The sequence below is a fragment of the Lactuca sativa genome, chromosome 7, assembly GCF_002870075.4.
Source record: "Lactuca sativa cultivar Salinas chromosome 7, Lsat_Salinas_v11, whole genome shotgun sequence".
Taxonomy (NCBI): domain Eukaryota; kingdom Viridiplantae; phylum Streptophyta; class Magnoliopsida; order Asterales; family Asteraceae; genus Lactuca; species Lactuca sativa.
In genome coordinates this window covers 142,185,954-142,203,639 of record NC_056629.2, presented here as the reverse complement: position 1 = coordinate 142,203,639, position 17,686 = coordinate 142,185,954, and the positions used below count along the sequence as shown (strand labels likewise).

General features: G+C 35.8%; 3 protein-coding genes across 5 annotated transcripts; 2 read left to right on the top strand and 1 right to left on the bottom strand.

Moving 5' to 3' along the window:
- The first annotated feature begins 4,546 nt into the window (after positions 1-4,546).
- LOC111888646 (uncharacterized) lies at positions 4,547-5,101 on the top strand. The gene has a single exon (XM_023884775.1). The coding sequence runs from the start codon at positions 4,547-4,549 to the stop codon at positions 5,099-5,101; it is 555 nt and encodes a 184-aa protein (XP_023740543.1).
- A 2,630-nt stretch (positions 5,102-7,731) lies between these two features.
- Positions 7,732-8,847, top strand: LOC111888648 (protein ROH1). The gene has a single exon (XM_023884776.1). The coding sequence runs from the start codon at positions 7,732-7,734 to the stop codon at positions 8,845-8,847; it is 1,116 nt and encodes a 371-aa protein (XP_023740544.1).
- A 3,547-nt stretch (positions 8,848-12,394) lies between these two features.
- On the bottom strand, positions 12,395-14,305 carry LOC111888653 (bZIP transcription factor 12). 3 transcript variants are annotated; one of them, XM_023884784.3, is made up of 5 exons: positions 13,358-14,305; positions 13,203-13,274; positions 13,084-13,113; positions 12,828-12,889; positions 12,395-12,718 (listed from the first exon to the last, which is right to left on the bottom strand). In XM_023884784.3, exons 1-4 carry the CDS (start codon positions 13,952-13,954, stop codon positions 12,845-12,847), a joined length of 744 nt encoding a protein of 247 aa, XP_023740552.1. In that variant the 5' UTR covers positions 13,955-14,305; the 3' UTR covers positions 12,395-12,718; positions 12,828-12,844. The 3 variants fall into 3 exon arrangements, with proteins under 3 accessions (XP_023740552.1, XP_023740551.1, XP_023740550.1); XM_023884783.3 differs by lacking the exon at positions 12,828-12,889 and having other exon boundaries at positions 12,395-12,709; XM_023884782.3 differs by lacking the exon at positions 12,828-12,889 and having other exon boundaries at positions 13,358-14,304.
- Between the last annotated feature and the right edge of the window lie 3,381 nt (positions 14,306-17,686).

Sequence of the window (17,686 nt, the reverse complement as noted above, 5' to 3'; positions counted from 1 at the left end):
ATAGGGTTAAGTTATTTTGTTTTCACTATCTATTGTGTGCATGTACGATTGATTTTGGACCAATCATTTTAGTTATTTTAAAAAATAATTAATGCATATTAAATGCTGAAGATGTAATTAATATTCATTATATCTTCAACATGTAATATGCATTAATTACTTTCTTAAAATACTAAAATGATTGGTTCAGAATCAGTCATACATGTACACAATAGATAGTGAAAACAAAATAACTTAACCATATATATATATATATATATATATATATATATATATATATATATATATATATATATATATATATGGTTAGGTTATATTGTTCTAACTATCTATTGTGTACATGTAGGATTGATTTTGGACCAATCATTTTAGTTATTTTAAGAAACTAATTAATGCATATTAGATGTTACAAATATAATGAGCATTAATTAGAACTTCAACATTTAATATGCATTAATTACTTTCTTAAAATAATTAAAATGATTGGTCCAGAATCAATACTACAAGCACACAATAAATAGTAAAAACATTTGAACCTAACTCTCTCTCTCTCTCTCTCTCTCTCTATATATATATATATATATATATATATATATATATATATATATATATATAGGGTTAGGTTATTTTGTTTTCACTATCTGTTGTGTGCATGTACGATTGATTCTGGACCAATCATTTTAGTTATTTTAAGAAAGTAATTAATGCATATTACATGTTGAAGATATAATGGATATTAATTACATCTTCAACATTTAATATGCATTAAATACTTTCTTAAAATAACTAAAATGATTGGTCTAGAATTAATCATACATGCACACAATAGATAGTGAAAACATTTGAACCTAACTCTCTCTCTCTATCTCTCTCTCTCTCTCTCTATATATATATATATATATATATATATATATATATATAGAGAGAGAGAGAGAGAGAGGTCCTTTGCATAGGTGATGAATCCAGCCTGAAGTTCAAAAGACAATGATGTTTTTCATTCGTCACATCGGTGAAGGGCTGTCCTCCACTGCCTCTCCAGCTGATTCTGTTACATCGTGACCAAGGCATCCATAGATTGCTATCAAAATCTACCCTTGTTGGGGAGGCAATATCCCTCGCCCACCTTGGGCATCTTCTAAAGTTACTTTTCGACAAAGAAGAAAACAGACTTCCAATAAAGTACATCGGGTGATTCAATGTGCTTCTAGACTTCGACAATTCTAAAGATGCCAGGAAATTCATGGAGAATGAAAAACAGTGGAAGGAGAGTTTGAAGTGGGTAAAATGAGGGGAACAGGTGGATTTGTGCTTTGAAAGGGCTTGGATCATAATTATCGGGTTACTGCTGAACTTGTGGAGCGATCGTAACTTTACTATCATCTCTGATAAATTTGGAAGAATCATTACCCTTTGATGACTTGCTACATAGAATCGACCTCTCTTGTGTAAATATTGGAATCCTCACTGATAGACGCAATTGTATCAATGAATAGATTGTGGTTGTCGATGGAAATAAATCACTGAAAGTGGGGATTATAGTGTTTGATGAGGACTGGTTCCCCTTCCGATTTGACCCATCAGAGGATTACTATGAGTCCAATGATGTCAGGAAGGATGAGTTCAATGAGGATAGCGACAATGATGAAGGAATTTCGGACACATGGATGGTTGATGAAGATCCAGAGATTGAGGAAGGAGAAATTGTGCATGAAGAGAAAAATGACACAGTAGAGGTCGGGGATGTTAGAAAAGATCTGAAGAACATAACTAAGTCGTTTAATTCGCCTCTGACATGTGAGGGCAGAGCCGTGGTGGTGGACGGTGTTCCGACATTGGATTCTTATGTTGACGCGGGAAAGCTCAAACACTAAGGGGGTGTTTGGCTTAGCTTTTCAAACCCCAAAAGTCCTTTTTGGAAAAGTTCCAAAAAGTCAGGATTTCCTGACTTTTCCAAAAAGTTCCTTTTCCTTATGTAAAAACTTCAAAAGTAGCTTCTAAAAGTAGTTTGCCAAACATCTTTTGCTTTTTTTTTCTTTTCCAAAAAGGACTTTTTGCTTTGAAAAGCTAAGCCAAACACCCCCTAAGGGGAAGTGGAGGAGGCGATGGATGCCAATACATTGAAAGTTGAATCGATGCACGGGGAGATGGAGGTCTTAAATGCCAATGGTAATATCCTGATTGTACCTCACTGTGATGGCAACACTGTTGGGCCTTCGGGCCTACATATCTCTCCACAACCCACAAAAATAATTGGGCTAATAGAAGATCTCATTCTTAATGGGTGCTTTGGACCATTCCCTTCACGTATTAATTCCTCTAACAACCTACCTCACTCAGCTGATATTCGTGGATCAGTTAAAATATGTAAGCGGGTTGAATATGATATGCTGGTGATTAGCTCTTTCCCGACCATTTCTATAAATCTCAGTGTGAATCCGGATCTCAATCAAGATCCCCCTAGACCTTTGATTGAAGATAGCACTGTCACATCCTCATCAATTGATCTCAGTAGAAGTGTATATGGAGATAATTAAAGGCATGAGGTAAGCAAGACCAAATCTTCCACTAATGAGTTTGTCAAGACAGTCGAAATTGGAAAAGAATTAGGGTTTGAAATCGAGGATGGGGATCCTATCCTACAGGAAGTTATGGGAGAAACTGGTGATAATATTGTCCCACAATGAATTGCCTAAGTCTAAATATCCGGGGAATTGGGGTCGATCACAAGGTGGATTGGGTGAGGTGTCTCAAAGTCATGAACCATATTTCTTTTAGGGCTACAAGAAACTCAGTTGGTGGGTCCTGAGAGTATGAATGTTGAAGGATGTTGGGATACATGTAATTTTGAATATACTTCTGTGCAAGCTTTTGGACGTTCAGGTGGGGTTGTTAAGTATGTGGGACAATAGTCTATACAAGGTTAAGGAGATGGCTAAGTCCAGACATTACTTGATTACCATTGGGAGCTAGATTGGCATTGAAGGTGATACGGTGTTCGCAAATGTATCCGATCCACAGTCCTCCATTGAAAAAAGAAGATTATGGGATGAACTGTTGAGCATCAAAAGGCATAAGGAGGGTATGGGGATCATGTTTGGCGATTTTAACACTGCCAGGAGAGCTGAAGAGTGTTACAACTCCCACTTCTGCCCCTCATCAGCATATAGATTCAACTAATTTATTGAGGAAGTTGGTCTATGTGATCTCAGGATGGGAGGTCATCGTTGTACTTACTTCTGCCAATCCGAAGTGAAATTAAGAAAGCTCGATAGATTCCTTGTAAGTCAACACCTGATTAATCTTTTCCCGTCGGTATCTGTGGTAGCACTTTCCCGGTAACTATTTGATCACTACCTGGTAATTCCACAATCTTACGTACCGGAGAATTTTAGGGGGTATGGGTCCCCGTACGGTTATCTTGCTGCAAAGTTAAGGTTCCTAAAAAATGAGATTAGGAAATGGAGGGCTAAAGAATCCCCAAAGGAGTCAGATGAGTTGATGAGGGAAAAATCCAAGGTCCATGAGTTGGACACTGAAGCAGAGACTCGAATTCTTAGCGAGTATGAACTTGAAGACCGTAGAACTAGTTTTAAAAAAATAGCTTCGAAAAAATGGCATCCCTTGATCTAAAGCAGAAATCGAGAGTGAATTGAGTTGTAGATGGGGACGAAAACTCAAAGTTTTTCCATGGTTTTGTCAACAATAAACAGCAGAAGAATAACATTCACGATTTGGTGATAAGTGGTTCTTGGAACACGGATGCTAAAGCAATTAAGAAGGAAGTGTTCGAGTTCTTTACGACGAAGTTTCATGAAAAATGGCCTAGCATACCTAAACTTATCATTAAAAAATTCAGTGCTTTGGACTCGGTTGCTAGCACCAGCTTAGAGGTTCCTTTTTCTATTGAGGAGATTAAAAGTGTTGCTTGAGTGTGTGAAGGTGAGAAGGCTCCTGGGCCATACGACTTCACCTTCAGTTTCATAAAGAGATATTGGTATACCGTGAAATCAAACATCATTTCTTGTGTAAAATACTTTGAGAAATATGGGAAACTCGAATACGGATGTAATTCTTCATTCATTACCCTTTTCCCAAAGGTCAAAGAACCTCTTAAACTTAGTGATTTCAGACTGATTAACCTCATTGGATGTGTATACAAGATAATATCCAAACTACTAGCCACTCGTCTAGAAGGAGTCATCGGTCATAACATCGGGGAAGTTTAGTCAGCATTTATAGAAGGTCGGAATATACGTGATGGGCCACTTGTTATAAACAAGTTATGCTCTTGGACAAAGAAGGTCAAGAAGAAGATTTTATTATTCAAGGTTGACTTCGAAAATCTTTTGATTCGATAAATTAGGAGTACCTAGATTCCACTCTTGAACAAATGGGGTACGGGGAGAAATGGAGAGGATGGATAAGAGGATGATTAATATCAGCTAGGGCCTCCGTCCTTGTCAATGGTTTGGCTACGGATGAGTTCTCCTTGGGTCGGGGGGTTAGACAAGGTGACCCTCTCTCAACCTTCCTCTTCATAGTCGCAATGGAAGGTCTAAATGTGGCTATGAATACGACATGTGAAAAAGGTTTATTTTCCAGTGTTAAGGTACCAAATTGTGACTTGACGGTGTCATACTTGTTCTACGCGGATGATGCTCTTTTTGTTGCTAAATGGACCAAAGAAAACATTAAAAACCTAGCTAGAATTCTCCGATCCTTCCATGTGGTGTCCGGGCTTAAGGTAAATTTTAGTAAGTCACCGGTTTTTGGTGTTAGAGCTAACCCATTAGAAGTTTCTCGATGGGCTGCACCTCTTGGATGTAAACCTGATGAATTGTCGTTTACCTACCTTGGGGTCCCGGTGGGGGCAAACATGAAATTGTTGAAACATTGGAAACTGGTAATTGAGAAGTTCGAATGTAAGTTGTCATTATGGAAAACAAAAACCTTATCATTTGGTGGAAGATTAACATTATTAAAGGCTATGATGGGAAATCTACCAACTTACTACTTCTCTTTATTTGTTGCTCCAATTGGAATCACTGATATGCTTGAAAAAAATCAGGCGGAGGTTTTTATAGGGTGGAAGTCACAATAAGAGGAAGGTTCATTGGGTATCTTGGGAAAAATTGATCGAGCCAAAAGAAGCAAGTGGGTTGGAGGTGAGGTCTTTAAGGGCCCTAAATGTATCCCTAATCTTTAAATGGTGGTGGAGGCTTAGAATGAATAGGAGATCGCTATGGGCAAGGGTAATATCAGGATGTTACAACCTCAACAATAAGCCGACAAATTGTCTCTCCAAAAAAACTCTTAGCAGAGTTTGGAATAATATTTTTGAGGTAAAAAAGCACCTTCAAAATTTTGGAACTAATATCGATGATATTTTTGCAAAAACTGTGGGTAAAGGTGACGACACTTTATTCTGGTTTGACAAATGGATGGGTCCGGTTCCCCTAAAAACTGCCTTCCCGAAGTTGTACTATTTGGAGAGGCGAAAACATTGCAAGGTTGTAGATAAAGGTGTTGTTTGTTTTGGAAGTGGTTAAATGTCTTTTGTCTTTTTCCAAGTTTGCGGAAGAAGACGTGCACTTGCGAAACGTCTACCCGCCAGAAGGGAAAAGTGCTCAAAAAGTATTTTTGTAGAAAAACAAACGAGGCCAAAGTGTCTTCGTCAGGGTACTCTTGGGATTGGATTGTTGTTCCTTCGGTTGATTCTCAGATGCAGGAACTGAAATCGCTCATTTCACTCCTTAGTTCATTCCAACCATTAGACATGGGCGATCGTTGGAAGTTTTCAATTTCCAGCGATGACACCTTTCATGTGGACTTTCTTATGAGAAGGATTGATGAACCAGAGAGCACACTATTGAATGGTATTATCGACTGGATTCATGAAGTCTCGATCAAGGTTAATTGTTTCGTCTGGAGGGCTAACCTTGGGCGCATACCTGTTATGGCGGAGCTCGAAGCTAGGGACTGCTCAATGGGTCTAATCTATGTGTGAATTGTTTAACTGAAGTGGAAATGGTGGAGCATATACTGTTAAAGTGCCCATTTGCAATGGAGATATGGAGCAGGATTCTGTCATGGTGTGGATCCTCTAACCTTACGTTAAACAAGGTTAGTGATGTTGTTAGTTTTGCTGCTCAATCGTGTTGCTGCCCTAAGAAAATGAGGAACCTTATTAGTATATGCTAAAACTCTCTTTGGTGGATTTGGAAGATGAGATGCGATAGAATATTTAAGGTAGTTAGGATTCATCCTGATACGGTGGTAGATAGTATAAATTTTGATGTATTCACTTGGTTGAAGTACAATAGAGATAAGTGTTCTTATGTTTGGGCTGATTGGTGTTTTTGCCTGTTTTCCTGTTTGTAAACTCTTTGTTTTGCTCCCCCTTTGTCTAGCTACTTATTAGACTTAGGTGGTTTCTTTTATGTTAATTTATTTGCCAGTTCCAATATATATATATATATATATATATATATATATATATATATATATATATATATATATATATATATATATATATATTAACAAAAAGACATATTTTCAACCACCGCATGAATATGAAACTCAAATTTTTCATTTTCACAATGACTTTTGAAATGTTTTGAATAACGATTATTAGTTGTTTTAAGATCAAACGTATTATACATACTCTTACATGTGAGATTGGATTTTATGTTTTTGTCTTTAGTTTTTGGTTTTGAAACATCTCACTTTAAGCTAAGCTCTTTATGCATCTTATCTCTTTTATGTTGTCACCAACTTGAGACCTCACAACTTTAACAATATTGCACCACATTTATCCAATTAACCATAGAAGAAGATTGATTAGATTGTGTTTGTTATTTTGTGTTGTCTGCTTTGGTTTACTACTTTTTCTATAATTTTTTTTTTTTTGTGTTTTGCTTGTGTGTTTAAATCTATACTAGTTTGTAATCATTATTACATATAATAGTTGAAATAATTGTTTATTTTTTGCTAATCATTTGCTTGTAATGTTTTAAGAAGGGTTAATGTTAACATATTTGAATTTGGTTGATGAAGGTTGTGTGTTGAAAAGTCGATCAATGAAACAAAAACACTCTTATTTCTTTTCATTTCTTTAATTAAAAAAACTCAAAAACAAAGTTTTTCATTGGTTTCCCTCGTAATCCTTAAAAAAAATTTATAAAAAAAACTCAAAAACAAGTTGAACGAGCTTTTATTTTTAGGGTTTTCACCTTCTTGGTGCACGACATATAGTAAAAGGATTAAAAATGTTGTTACTTAATAATTGAGGGGTATTGTATGTAATTTGGTTTTTAAATAACAAACATAATCCATAATTTTGGTTTTAGCTCCTTTGCTAAGGTTCCATAAATCCCCTGCTTTCGTCAACTTTGCAGCCCCTTCAAATCCTTCTCTTTGTAATTCCGTGATCATATCAAGCGGTATTTTTTCCTCCATCCAGTTCCATTTTTTATTATTTTTTATTACACGTATCTTTCTGATTTCTGTTCTAGATCTGATAAATTTTTTGATTTGAATGAATTAGAAATGTAGATTGTTTCTAATCGGAGTCTTTGAAAATTCTTCCATTTTGATCGTTAACTCGTGTAAAATTTGGAGATTGTTCTGTGAATGTGCTTGAATTCCATGTGCATCGCGAGTGATCGTGTGAAGAACTCATTTTTTCATGAACTTTTTTATAATTCGTGATTAGGGTTTTGCATGGCAACTATGTCACCCAAGTCACTTCGATCAATTTTTGGGTTTGGAAGCGAATACAATCAAGTTTATTCCATGGAAAGTTTCAGCGAGATTGATGTTCATCTGGACAATGAACTCAAATCGTTTCAACATCAAGTCTTCAACCAATTCAAAACTCTTTCAGAATCACACGATGACGAATTCCTCTCCCTTAATTGGCTATCCAAACTGTTAGACGCTTTCATTGCTTGTCATCAAGAGTTTAAAACCATTCTAACAAAGCACAAGGTAGATTTCACGAAACCTCCTTTAGATGAATCCCTTAAGGAGTTCTTGAATAAGAGTATCAAGTCTCTTGATATATGTAACGCTATTTGTTATGGGATTGAGAAGATGAAGTATTGGCATAAGTACTTAGAGATTGTTTCACGTGCTTTAAATTCAGAACACAAGATTCTGATAAGTCAAGGGCAGTTTAGGAGATCAAGGAAAGCATTGATAGATTTATACAATATCATGTATGATGATAGTAAAGATTCTAGATGGTTTTCTTCAAGCAAACTCAAATCTTTAAAATCAAAAGACCTCAATCGCGATAAATGGCTCTCAAAATCTCTTTCTTGGAGTGTTCATAGTTCATGGTCAACAAGTAAGCAACTCCAGTCAATGGCAAAAGCACATGAAATCACCAACACATGTGGCCTTGCAAATGTTGTTTTCACCATGAATTTTGTTAATTTGTTTGTTTCGTGGGTATTAATGGCTGCCACTCCTCAAGATAAATGTCTCCACACTAATATATCCATACCTAGACATTTCTTATGGAGTACACCATTTTCGTTGATTTATGTTAGAATCATGGATGAATTCAAGAAACGTGATAGCAAGAACAATGTTGGATTGTTAAAGGAGAATTACCAGATGGAAAAATCCATTCATTTTGTTGCAAACTTGGTTGACTATGCTCACGACTTTTCGTTGACCCAAGAACAAAGGGCAAAAGTGGAATTGGGAGTTAATGAAGTCGAATTGGTTAATGATGCGTATGAGAAGTGGTTGCATCCATTGGAGTGCCAAGTGAGATTAGTGTTTCGTGAAATCATGTCCATTCGCTTAGAGGGTCTTGAGATCTTGACCAGGTCATGATCTTTAAGATCTACTATATTGGATGGATCTCTTGAAGGTAATTTAATTGTGTATATAATTAATTAGCTAGCTTTTTATATGAATAACATATGCTATCTTTTTGAGAGACCATTGATTCTTAGATGCTCCTAATTTAGTTTATACTAGTATATGTCATGTCATTTCTTTCATTCGGCTTTTGTTGATTCAAGTTTTATGTTAAAATTTCCATTCTTTGTGATATAAGAATAAGGATGGACCATTAACGACCGAGAGTAACATTAATGATAGTGGGACCTAAAAAGGTGGAGCTAGTCGAAAAAGACCCACCATCCATCTCTTATGTTGTAAATAGCTCTAGAAAGTTTGTGCCTCTAGTTTCCACATTCTAGGTTTAATTTTAATGATAAGGTCTGGACAAGTTTTTTTATGGATATTTTTGATCATTAGGATGACAATGACATTGATATCTAACACACAGACAAGAGAACACGTTCGAGTCCTTGTTCTACTCTTTTAGGTTTGACAAAATAAATATAATTTTTATCATATTGATATTAGTCTACATGCACCAATTTATTTTCATTCATGAAGATGATATGTTTTCTTCTATCATTAGATTTTAAAAATAAAAAGTTATTCACTAAAATGACTAACTTGGTATACAAAAACAGTTAAATTCTCAAAATTTATCACAAACATCATCTATTTTGAGGATTTTTTTTTAATAGAACTCTTAAGAACTTTAGCTAGTGAATTCATGAAAGTACTAACAATTCAAACTTTAAAGGTAATATTCACTAGTTTAAGACTAAACAATGTCCTACCCTATTTGTTGTGGGTATGCCTGTGTAGGCATGTAAGGGCGGTAAACACCACCCCCAACCTATTTTTTTTTGCCAATGACAATCCTCAAAGGTAAACTTTCACCTATGAAAAATTATGAATCTTTGGAGGTTTTGTTTCCATTCTAGCTATTGATTGGTCATTGCAAAGTTAAAGTTTTATTTTTATTTATTTTATTTTTTATTTCAAAGGTAAAAATATCACCACATCTCACTCATAATCACTCATAAGCAAACTGTGGCAAAAATGATGGCTCACCTAGAAAGTTATTTTTTTTTTATTATTGGCCCATGATAGAAGCAGATGTCCAACGATGATGAGTTTATGTATGCTCTATGTAGTAAAATTCTACGTGACGCCAATGTTTCATATTTTTACGATTGACAAAACAACCACCATACCTTTTAGCCAGAGTACATTTTTATACGAGTTGAAAAAGAAAATCTCAAAATCAGGTAAATGATTTTTTTTTTGAATATATAGCTTCATAAAGGGTAACAAAAATGGTTTAAGTGTAATAATTTTAAGCCTTAGACTAAATAGTGGTCTAGTGACGCATGCGTGACCTAACATTTTACAATTGTTGCCTATTTTTGCCTATGACCATGGTATGGTGATGTATTTGTTTATGATTTTTTTTTTTTTTCAATTTTAAAAATAAGAATTTTTTAAATAAAAACTACAATAATATTAATTAAAATAAAATATAAATTTCATTTAAAATCCTAGTAAGTTAAAACAACACAGGAATTTAAAACACTATATTCTTGAAAATTTAGAAAAAACATAAAATTAAAAATACTTAGAAAAATATAACATCGAAATTTCATTTGCGTTGAAGATTCTACTTTCCCGAATGGACGCTTTGACCACCTTCGTCGTTTTTTGATCTTCGGGGTTGAGGTGCCCAACGTCTGACATTAGCAACGAATATTTCATGATTTGGACAGTTTCTGTCATATGTTTCACCAAGGTTGTATTCAGTTGTACTATTTGTGCCATCATTTCCTCTAATTTTGTTGACCGCCCGGTTCCAACCGATGAATTTGAAGACATCGCTTTTGATTTTCCTTTTCCTCTTGCTTTTGCTTTGTCCCTTCTCATGGAACGACGAGGAGCTTCAATTTCTTCAATGTCATGATTATCATCATTAAGATCAACACCAATGTGACCGTACGATGACACTTGTTGTGAATTCGAATATGAAGACATTTTGCTTCTTTCTGAAGGCCTCAAAATGTCTTCATATTTTCCAAGTTCTCTCAACTGAACACTTATTTTTAGCATCCCAAACATGCATGAATTTAAAAGGTTTTCGAATTTGTTTTTAGAATGTCGCATGTGTTTTTTCGCAACAAACTTGCCTCACTTTCCCCGCTAGCCCATTAATTTTCAAAGTTTGCATAGACTCTGTTCCAATGAGTAACAAGTTTGTTTATATTAGACCATTTTGAGTTGCATTGGTCACTCGTCTGATTCGGATTTTGGCCCATACCCCTACAAAATCGCTCCATAACACGCAACCAAAATTGATCGTATTTGGCGGCGTTATCTTCCGATATGTCGACCCATGCCTTCACTAATTCCGTTTCTTCTTTTTGACTCCATCTTCTTCCTTTCCTTTTTTTGGTTGAACTTCTTGTTTAGGTTTAGAATCGTAAACATTTTCTGCTGAGGGTGTTAAAGACAGTTGAGATTGGAATTGGATTTTAGTTTGTGTTTCAGTTGAGGGTGTTGGTCATGGTGTTGATATTGGAATTGTTGTGGCATTTGAAACAAAAAATAGAAGCTAGGAACACCACCTACAAACATTTGGTTTTGTTGTGGCATTTGTGTCCCGTAACGTAGTGGTGGTGCTCGATCGTAACCGAAGAATGCAATTGGGTTGGAAGAGTTGGAAACAATTTCGTTGTTTGACATTTCAAAGAGTAAAATGGTTGTGTTTGGTGTGGATTAAAGAGGTGATATGTGTACATTTATAGTGTTTTTTGGGTAACAAAAAAAATCATACTTCTTCCCAACGGTCAAAATGCAACGTTCCCCAAGATGCAACGGTCACATTTTTGGGCGGTAGAAACTCGCCGATGGCAATATGCCGCCGACAAAAATGGTGTTAGCGGTCGTTGTTCACCGGCGATAAAAAGAGCCACGTGGGACGTCGGGAAAGCCACTACCACAACACCGTTTAGCCTTGGTGGGTTACGGGTTACTTTTTCTAACAAAAATCTCATGAACCTTTGCTCCTATACATTTTCAAGAAATATTCATTTTACCTTGGACATTTTTTTCAACCACAAAATATTATTAACCTTGTGGAAACTTCATGATTTTGATTTTTTTATGCGAATTTCCAGCTAATATTTGCAAAGTTTTCAATTAACAAAGGAACTTCGTGAATTCGTAGACCTTTTTCATAGAGTAAATGGTTATAAACTCTGAAAATACACTTCTCATGCTATATTAAGCCACCTTAATAACTCTTAAAAAAGGCTATTTGAATGCTTTGGGTGGCCTTGTCTATTGGGCCTACCCAATTCCAGGGATGGTTATGTTGAGGACTTAATGTCTTGATGCCCTTCAGCTCATATTTCATAATGTTGTTTTGTTATTCCATAATCAAATATTTTACTTAACCATTAAACATGAGTATTTCAAGAAAAAAAATTACAGTTCATTTGGTTGAAAACTTAAAAGACGATTTACTCACTTGTACAAAAAGATATGAAATAAAAAACAAGATTTGTAAGTTTAGTGGATATGAAAAACATTAAGTATTAGTAGTGAAAATACATATGAATTAGTCGAGGGAGGAGGGTATATCAGCTTTTTGGCCCCTAACAAGTATGCACAAAAGATAACTTGGGTCTTTTTCCACCACTCTTTACAAATGGGTGAACCAAGAGAACAAGAACAAACCCTATGTTTTTCATTTTAATTGTAAACTTTAAAAATTAACAAATAAACCCTAATTTCACATCGAATTAGTTCTTCGAAGTACTCTTGGTGGCCTTCTCTTCTCCAAAACCGGCACCAGATTCTGCATTAGCTGTTCGTTCCACAACAAATCAATACAAAATAAAAAGGGCATTTATGTCTTTTTACACAGTCTCAAGGATTCATCATCAAAATTTGATATTTGGGTCAAATTTACTAACTTTTTTGAGATTGCATTTCATAATATGGTATTGAGGGTCTTCTCATTTGGGTGACAGTTGAGCTACCAACAAGAGCATTCAAAAGGGGGTTTTGAATAAATACATGAGAATGATAAAGATAATTAGCTAACTATCAAAATCATCACTGTTTTTTTTCTGAAAAGAAAGAATCTTGAATTGATTTAAAAGGAATCACGATGATGAGTGTGAAAGTAAGTTTTGGTAGGTTTACAGGTTTATAAGGTGTGAAACTAACCTGTTTAAGCCTCTCCTTGTTCAGTTCATCCTGCAAGTAGATTTATCATTCAGAATCTATGAGGAAGATGGTCGATGGATAATCAGAAAGTGTGTATCGAATTTCACATAAAATTATACCACTTCTTTTAACAATTTTGCATGTTCTTCTTCCAATTGAGTTACCAGAGCTTCTAATTCGACTGTGTAAGCCTGGAATTTGTGGATAGATTTCAAAACAAAACACTAATACTAGAAAGGAAAAATTAATTTAGTAGATTAACGAAAAAACTAACCTGCTTTCGCTCCCTGGACCTTGCAGCCGATTCTCTGTTCTTGATCATCCTTCTCTGTTTCTGCTGCGTTGCCTTGTCAACCGGCGGATCTTCCACCACAACCTTCCTCTTACCTCTCCCACCGCCGCTTGTTCCCGCACTTGTACCAATCGCACTCCCAAATTGCATGTGTTGCTGAGGCATGACTTGAAAAGAAGCCCCAGCTCCGGCACCGGCACCGGCACCGCCACATATAATCGGATCAACAACTCCAGGATATTCCGAAATGACCGCCGAGGCAGATACCGGCGGCAATTTCACTACATCCTCCTCCCTAACAGCTCCGGCCTTCGTCAGAAAATCCTCTAGAGTCATCTCTGGATCACCGACACTTCCATCCACGATCTCCTTTAACCTTTCATCCATCGTCTTTCCACCACCAGCACCGGCGGGAAAACTACCCGGCGCCTGACGCGAATCCTCGTAAATGTTCTTAAGGAGATCGTCCATATTCATTGAAATTAAATTGCTGTTGTGATCGGTGAGACCGAATGCTTGATGACGTTGTAGATCCTGATTCGCCGGCGATGATGATGCCATCACCTTCGACGACGCCATACAAATAATTCAACCAATTCAATCGAAAAAAACTAAATCAAATCTTCAGGGGTTTATAGTAGGAATAGAGGAATCAGTTGGAAGAGAAGAGTGGAGAGGGTGAAAAGGAGTACGACCGAGAGACTCGCCGGCAGTTCGGAAGTTATACAAATACAGAAACCATTTTTAGAGAGAGAAGGAAACGGAGAGAGAGAAAAATCGACTGTATGGACGGTTATGTCCTCGTTCGGCGGGAGTTAAAGACGCAAATAGTGAGGGTACTTTTGTCATTATCGAACATGTAAGAAAGCCGGCAGGGGATGGTCACGGGTAGATGCGTGTCCAAATTTTCTTTCTATGATTCTATAAAAAGAAAAAAAGAAAAATAGTTTGCTGGATTATTTTTTCTTTTAATTTAATTTACGTTTTTTTCGAAAAGCAATTTCCTTTTTTTCGAAAAGCAATTTCATTAAAACCAGACAAAGACAAATCAGTTTCCAACAATTAATTTCAAGAAATAGCCAAACATTAGTAAAATTATCCAAATGATCAAAGGATTTTTATCTGCTCATCACATGTGAAAATGTTGGTTGGTAATTTTTTATCAGATTTTTATAGATGGGAAATCTGGGTTTTAGCAAATGTATAGGTATGAAAATCTAAGCCATATGTGAAAATTTCATAGTTTGATTTTTCTAAAGTAAATGTATATTGTCATGTCAAGTAGACTACGAAAAGATAAACCTCATTCTGTCGGCCCACTGCTCATAGTATTCAGGAATGAGTATTGGAATCTTCGTAGATGATCCAAGCAAGTGTGAGAAACTCGACATTGTGTTCATGTTAAAGTTCGTCATTATTGTACGGACAAATGAGATTTTTTAATTAAATAGAGATCTGAAAGGAGAATCAAATAGAAATTGACCAATAATCACTCGATTTAACCAACAGAATGCAAAATCAAAACAAAACAATCAATTAAAACAAGTTTTCTGATTGGTAAACTTTGAATCAGAAAGAGCGATTCAAAAAATATGAAAAACACAAGAAAACAAAACTGATTGAATGAAACGTGCTCTGATACCAGTTAATATGAGTTAGAATCGAGTAATGAATATGTAATCAGTCAAAAAATACAGATAGAATACATCGAGTAAATAAAATCTGATTGACTCATATTTTGTCTGTAAAAGGTACAAGAGTTTGAGAGTGTTTTACAAACTTGAGAGCACAAAAGTTACTCTCGATCCTCATACTTACCCGATTTATAGGGTGTTACTGTGACAACCGGATATTTTTCAAACCAATGTAACATTCAAAAAGTCAAATATAATGAACTATTTAGAATCAATGAAATCAGCGTAAAAAATGAAGTCTTCTAAAATCTAAATTGGGATGCATAAAGTGTTAGATATCGTGCCAAGGTTTCCAAAAATATAAAGAACACTCAAATCCGAGTTATAATAAAGAAGTTATGACCAATCGAAAATCCACGACACACCTAGTAAAACACTAATAAGCGTAAAAAGTGAAACTTCAATAAAATAATTTTTATCCTTAGGCACCTAAATGAAAGTCGTAGATTACGTTAAACCGTGAGCATGCATAAAAAGAAACGCCCAAATCTGACTTTGTATGAATAAGTTACGATTTTTCTAAGTTTCGGAACAGTGGTAGACAGCTAAAAACTCGGAATAAAGATCGAGCGATTTGTTAACCGATGCAACCTAAACAAGAATTAAAGGTCTCTACAATAGTAGTACAATGGTAAAAAGACAGACGAAAACGGACATCGGGTAAAGAAGTTATGGATTTTTAACGAAATTATCCTGTCCCGGCCTATTTAAAATAAAATATTAAAAGTCAAAATTAGCCGACGAAGTCTAAATGAAAGTTGTAGAGTATGTTCTCACCTACGCGCGGATATAAAGAACGTCAAAAACGAAGCTCATATGCGAAGTTATGCATTTTTGAAGTTTTTGGCACGCATTACAAAGCTTATCCGAAGGAGTACGCCCAACGTACTTCGGAGTACGACCAGCGTACGAGATGCATGGACTCGGATCGGCCACATCGCCCCTACCACTCTACGGCCATCCCATCCGAAGACCAGGGACTGTGACGCCATCGCTGACGTATGCCCCGAGTACGTAGGTACGCCCAACGTACGAGGTATGCCCCACGTACTTCAGTGTACGCCCAGCGTACGAGGGCAGTTTTCCCCACCTATAAATACCATTCGAGACCTCCGACTTTCCTTAACCATTTCTCTCTTCTCTCTCACTTTTACTTCCCATTTAGCATCCCGAGACGACCCCGACACCCCGGTTTCATACGTCAGCCCCGACGAAGGTCCGAAGCCCCGAGATTCCCGAGAATCTCGCCACTTTCCGGTTGAAGTGTCGCCCGAGAAAAATCTTGTTTTCTTCGAATCGTCACACTTTCCAAGTGAATTCATATCCTTACTTTCTTTTCACGTCTTTTCATGTTTTAGGGGGGAAATACAAGTGCAATACGAGAAAAACTTATCGTTTTATACAGATCCAAATACACCACCTACATTTTTATAAATGTTAAATAACTTCGATAACAACATTATAACTTACTTATAAAGTTAGTATTACATCGAGTTTTTATCACCAAATGGTACACACTTTCAGAAAAACTATAATGGGTATAGTTTACAAGTTATTCATTACATCTTTACATAAACATTGTGAAAATGAAATACTTTCATCTACATGAAACATAGACTTTTCTTTTCATAAATCTATTAATACTAAGTGTTGTGAGACATTTAGCTTCAACGTACTCTCAAGTATGCATTTCAAGCCCTGTATTATAAATCATAATCTCTTGGTGGGAGAGCGTGGTACTTATGTATAGATCTATACGGGACTGACAATCCCACACCTGAATTGTTAGCTACAGTAAGACCGGCAGGTCTGGGGTGACAAACGTCATAACACTACAACGCCTGAAGAACGTTGTTACAAGCAGTCTGGGTCAATAGCATGGTTATAAAACTCACACGAAAGTATTAAAATAAGTTTGATTTATGAGACTCTTGAATGCATTCAGTAAATACATTATTTGAGTATAAATACACTTTCACCATTTGAGCACGAAAGATATTATTGCACTCCAGCCTTTGGAACTTTTTCAAACTATGGGCAAAAAATATTGGATTTTCTGGAAAACACGTTCAGTTATTTTTACTAAAGGACATACAAATTTCAGTACAAAAACGCTTATGAACTCGCCAACTTAATTGTTGACACTTTTTCAAAACTACTTGTATTTCTCAGGGAATCAGTAATACAGGTAACCATCAGCTTTTGGAGAATGAACGCTAAGGCATCTATTATCAAAACATTTTAAATCATCATATTTGTAATATTCTTTTGAAACATGTATTACACGCAACAATGTAAATTTTTGTTATATATATGATGGTTGTGTCTACTTTCTTTACAATATTCAACTGTTATGATACTACGTGAAGTCACCCACCCTCGAATGTTTCCGCCATTCTGGTTTGGGGGTGTGACAGATTGGTATCATAGCATTATTTATAGTGAACTAAGTATATCGAACCACATAAGATATACAAACTATAAATGCAAAGGGACCAAAAACCCTCTGACAAAACATTTTCATAAACGATACTTTTAATAAATGAAAGTGATATACATTTTTATTAATATAGCCTGATCAACTATATTTATAGCCTGATCAACTATATTTATCCTG

What these genes read in the sequence shown, in the direction of transcription:
- LOC111888646 (XM_023884775.1), top strand. Translation starts at nt 4,547, where the DNA reads ATGGAAGGTCTAAATGTGGCTATGAATACGACATGTGAAAAAGGTTTA.
- LOC111888648 (XM_023884776.1), top strand. Translation starts at nt 7,732, where the DNA reads ATGTCACCCAAGTCACTTCGATCAATTTTTGGGTTTGGAAGCGAATAC.
- LOC111888653 (XM_023884782.3), bottom strand. Translation starts at nt 13,954, where the DNA reads ATGGCGTCGTCGAAGGTGATGGCATCATCATCGCCGGCGAATCAGGAT. An exon ending in GGTCCAGGGAGCGAAAGCAG is followed by an intron (nt 13,275 to 13,357) that starts GTTAGTTTTTTC and finishes CACAAATTCCAG; the next exon opens with GCTTACACAGTCGAATTAGA. An exon ending in CAAAATTGTTAAAAGAAGTG is followed by an intron (nt 13,114 to 13,202) that starts GTATAATTTTAT and finishes ATCTACTTGCAG; the next exon opens with GATGAACTGAACAAGGAGAG.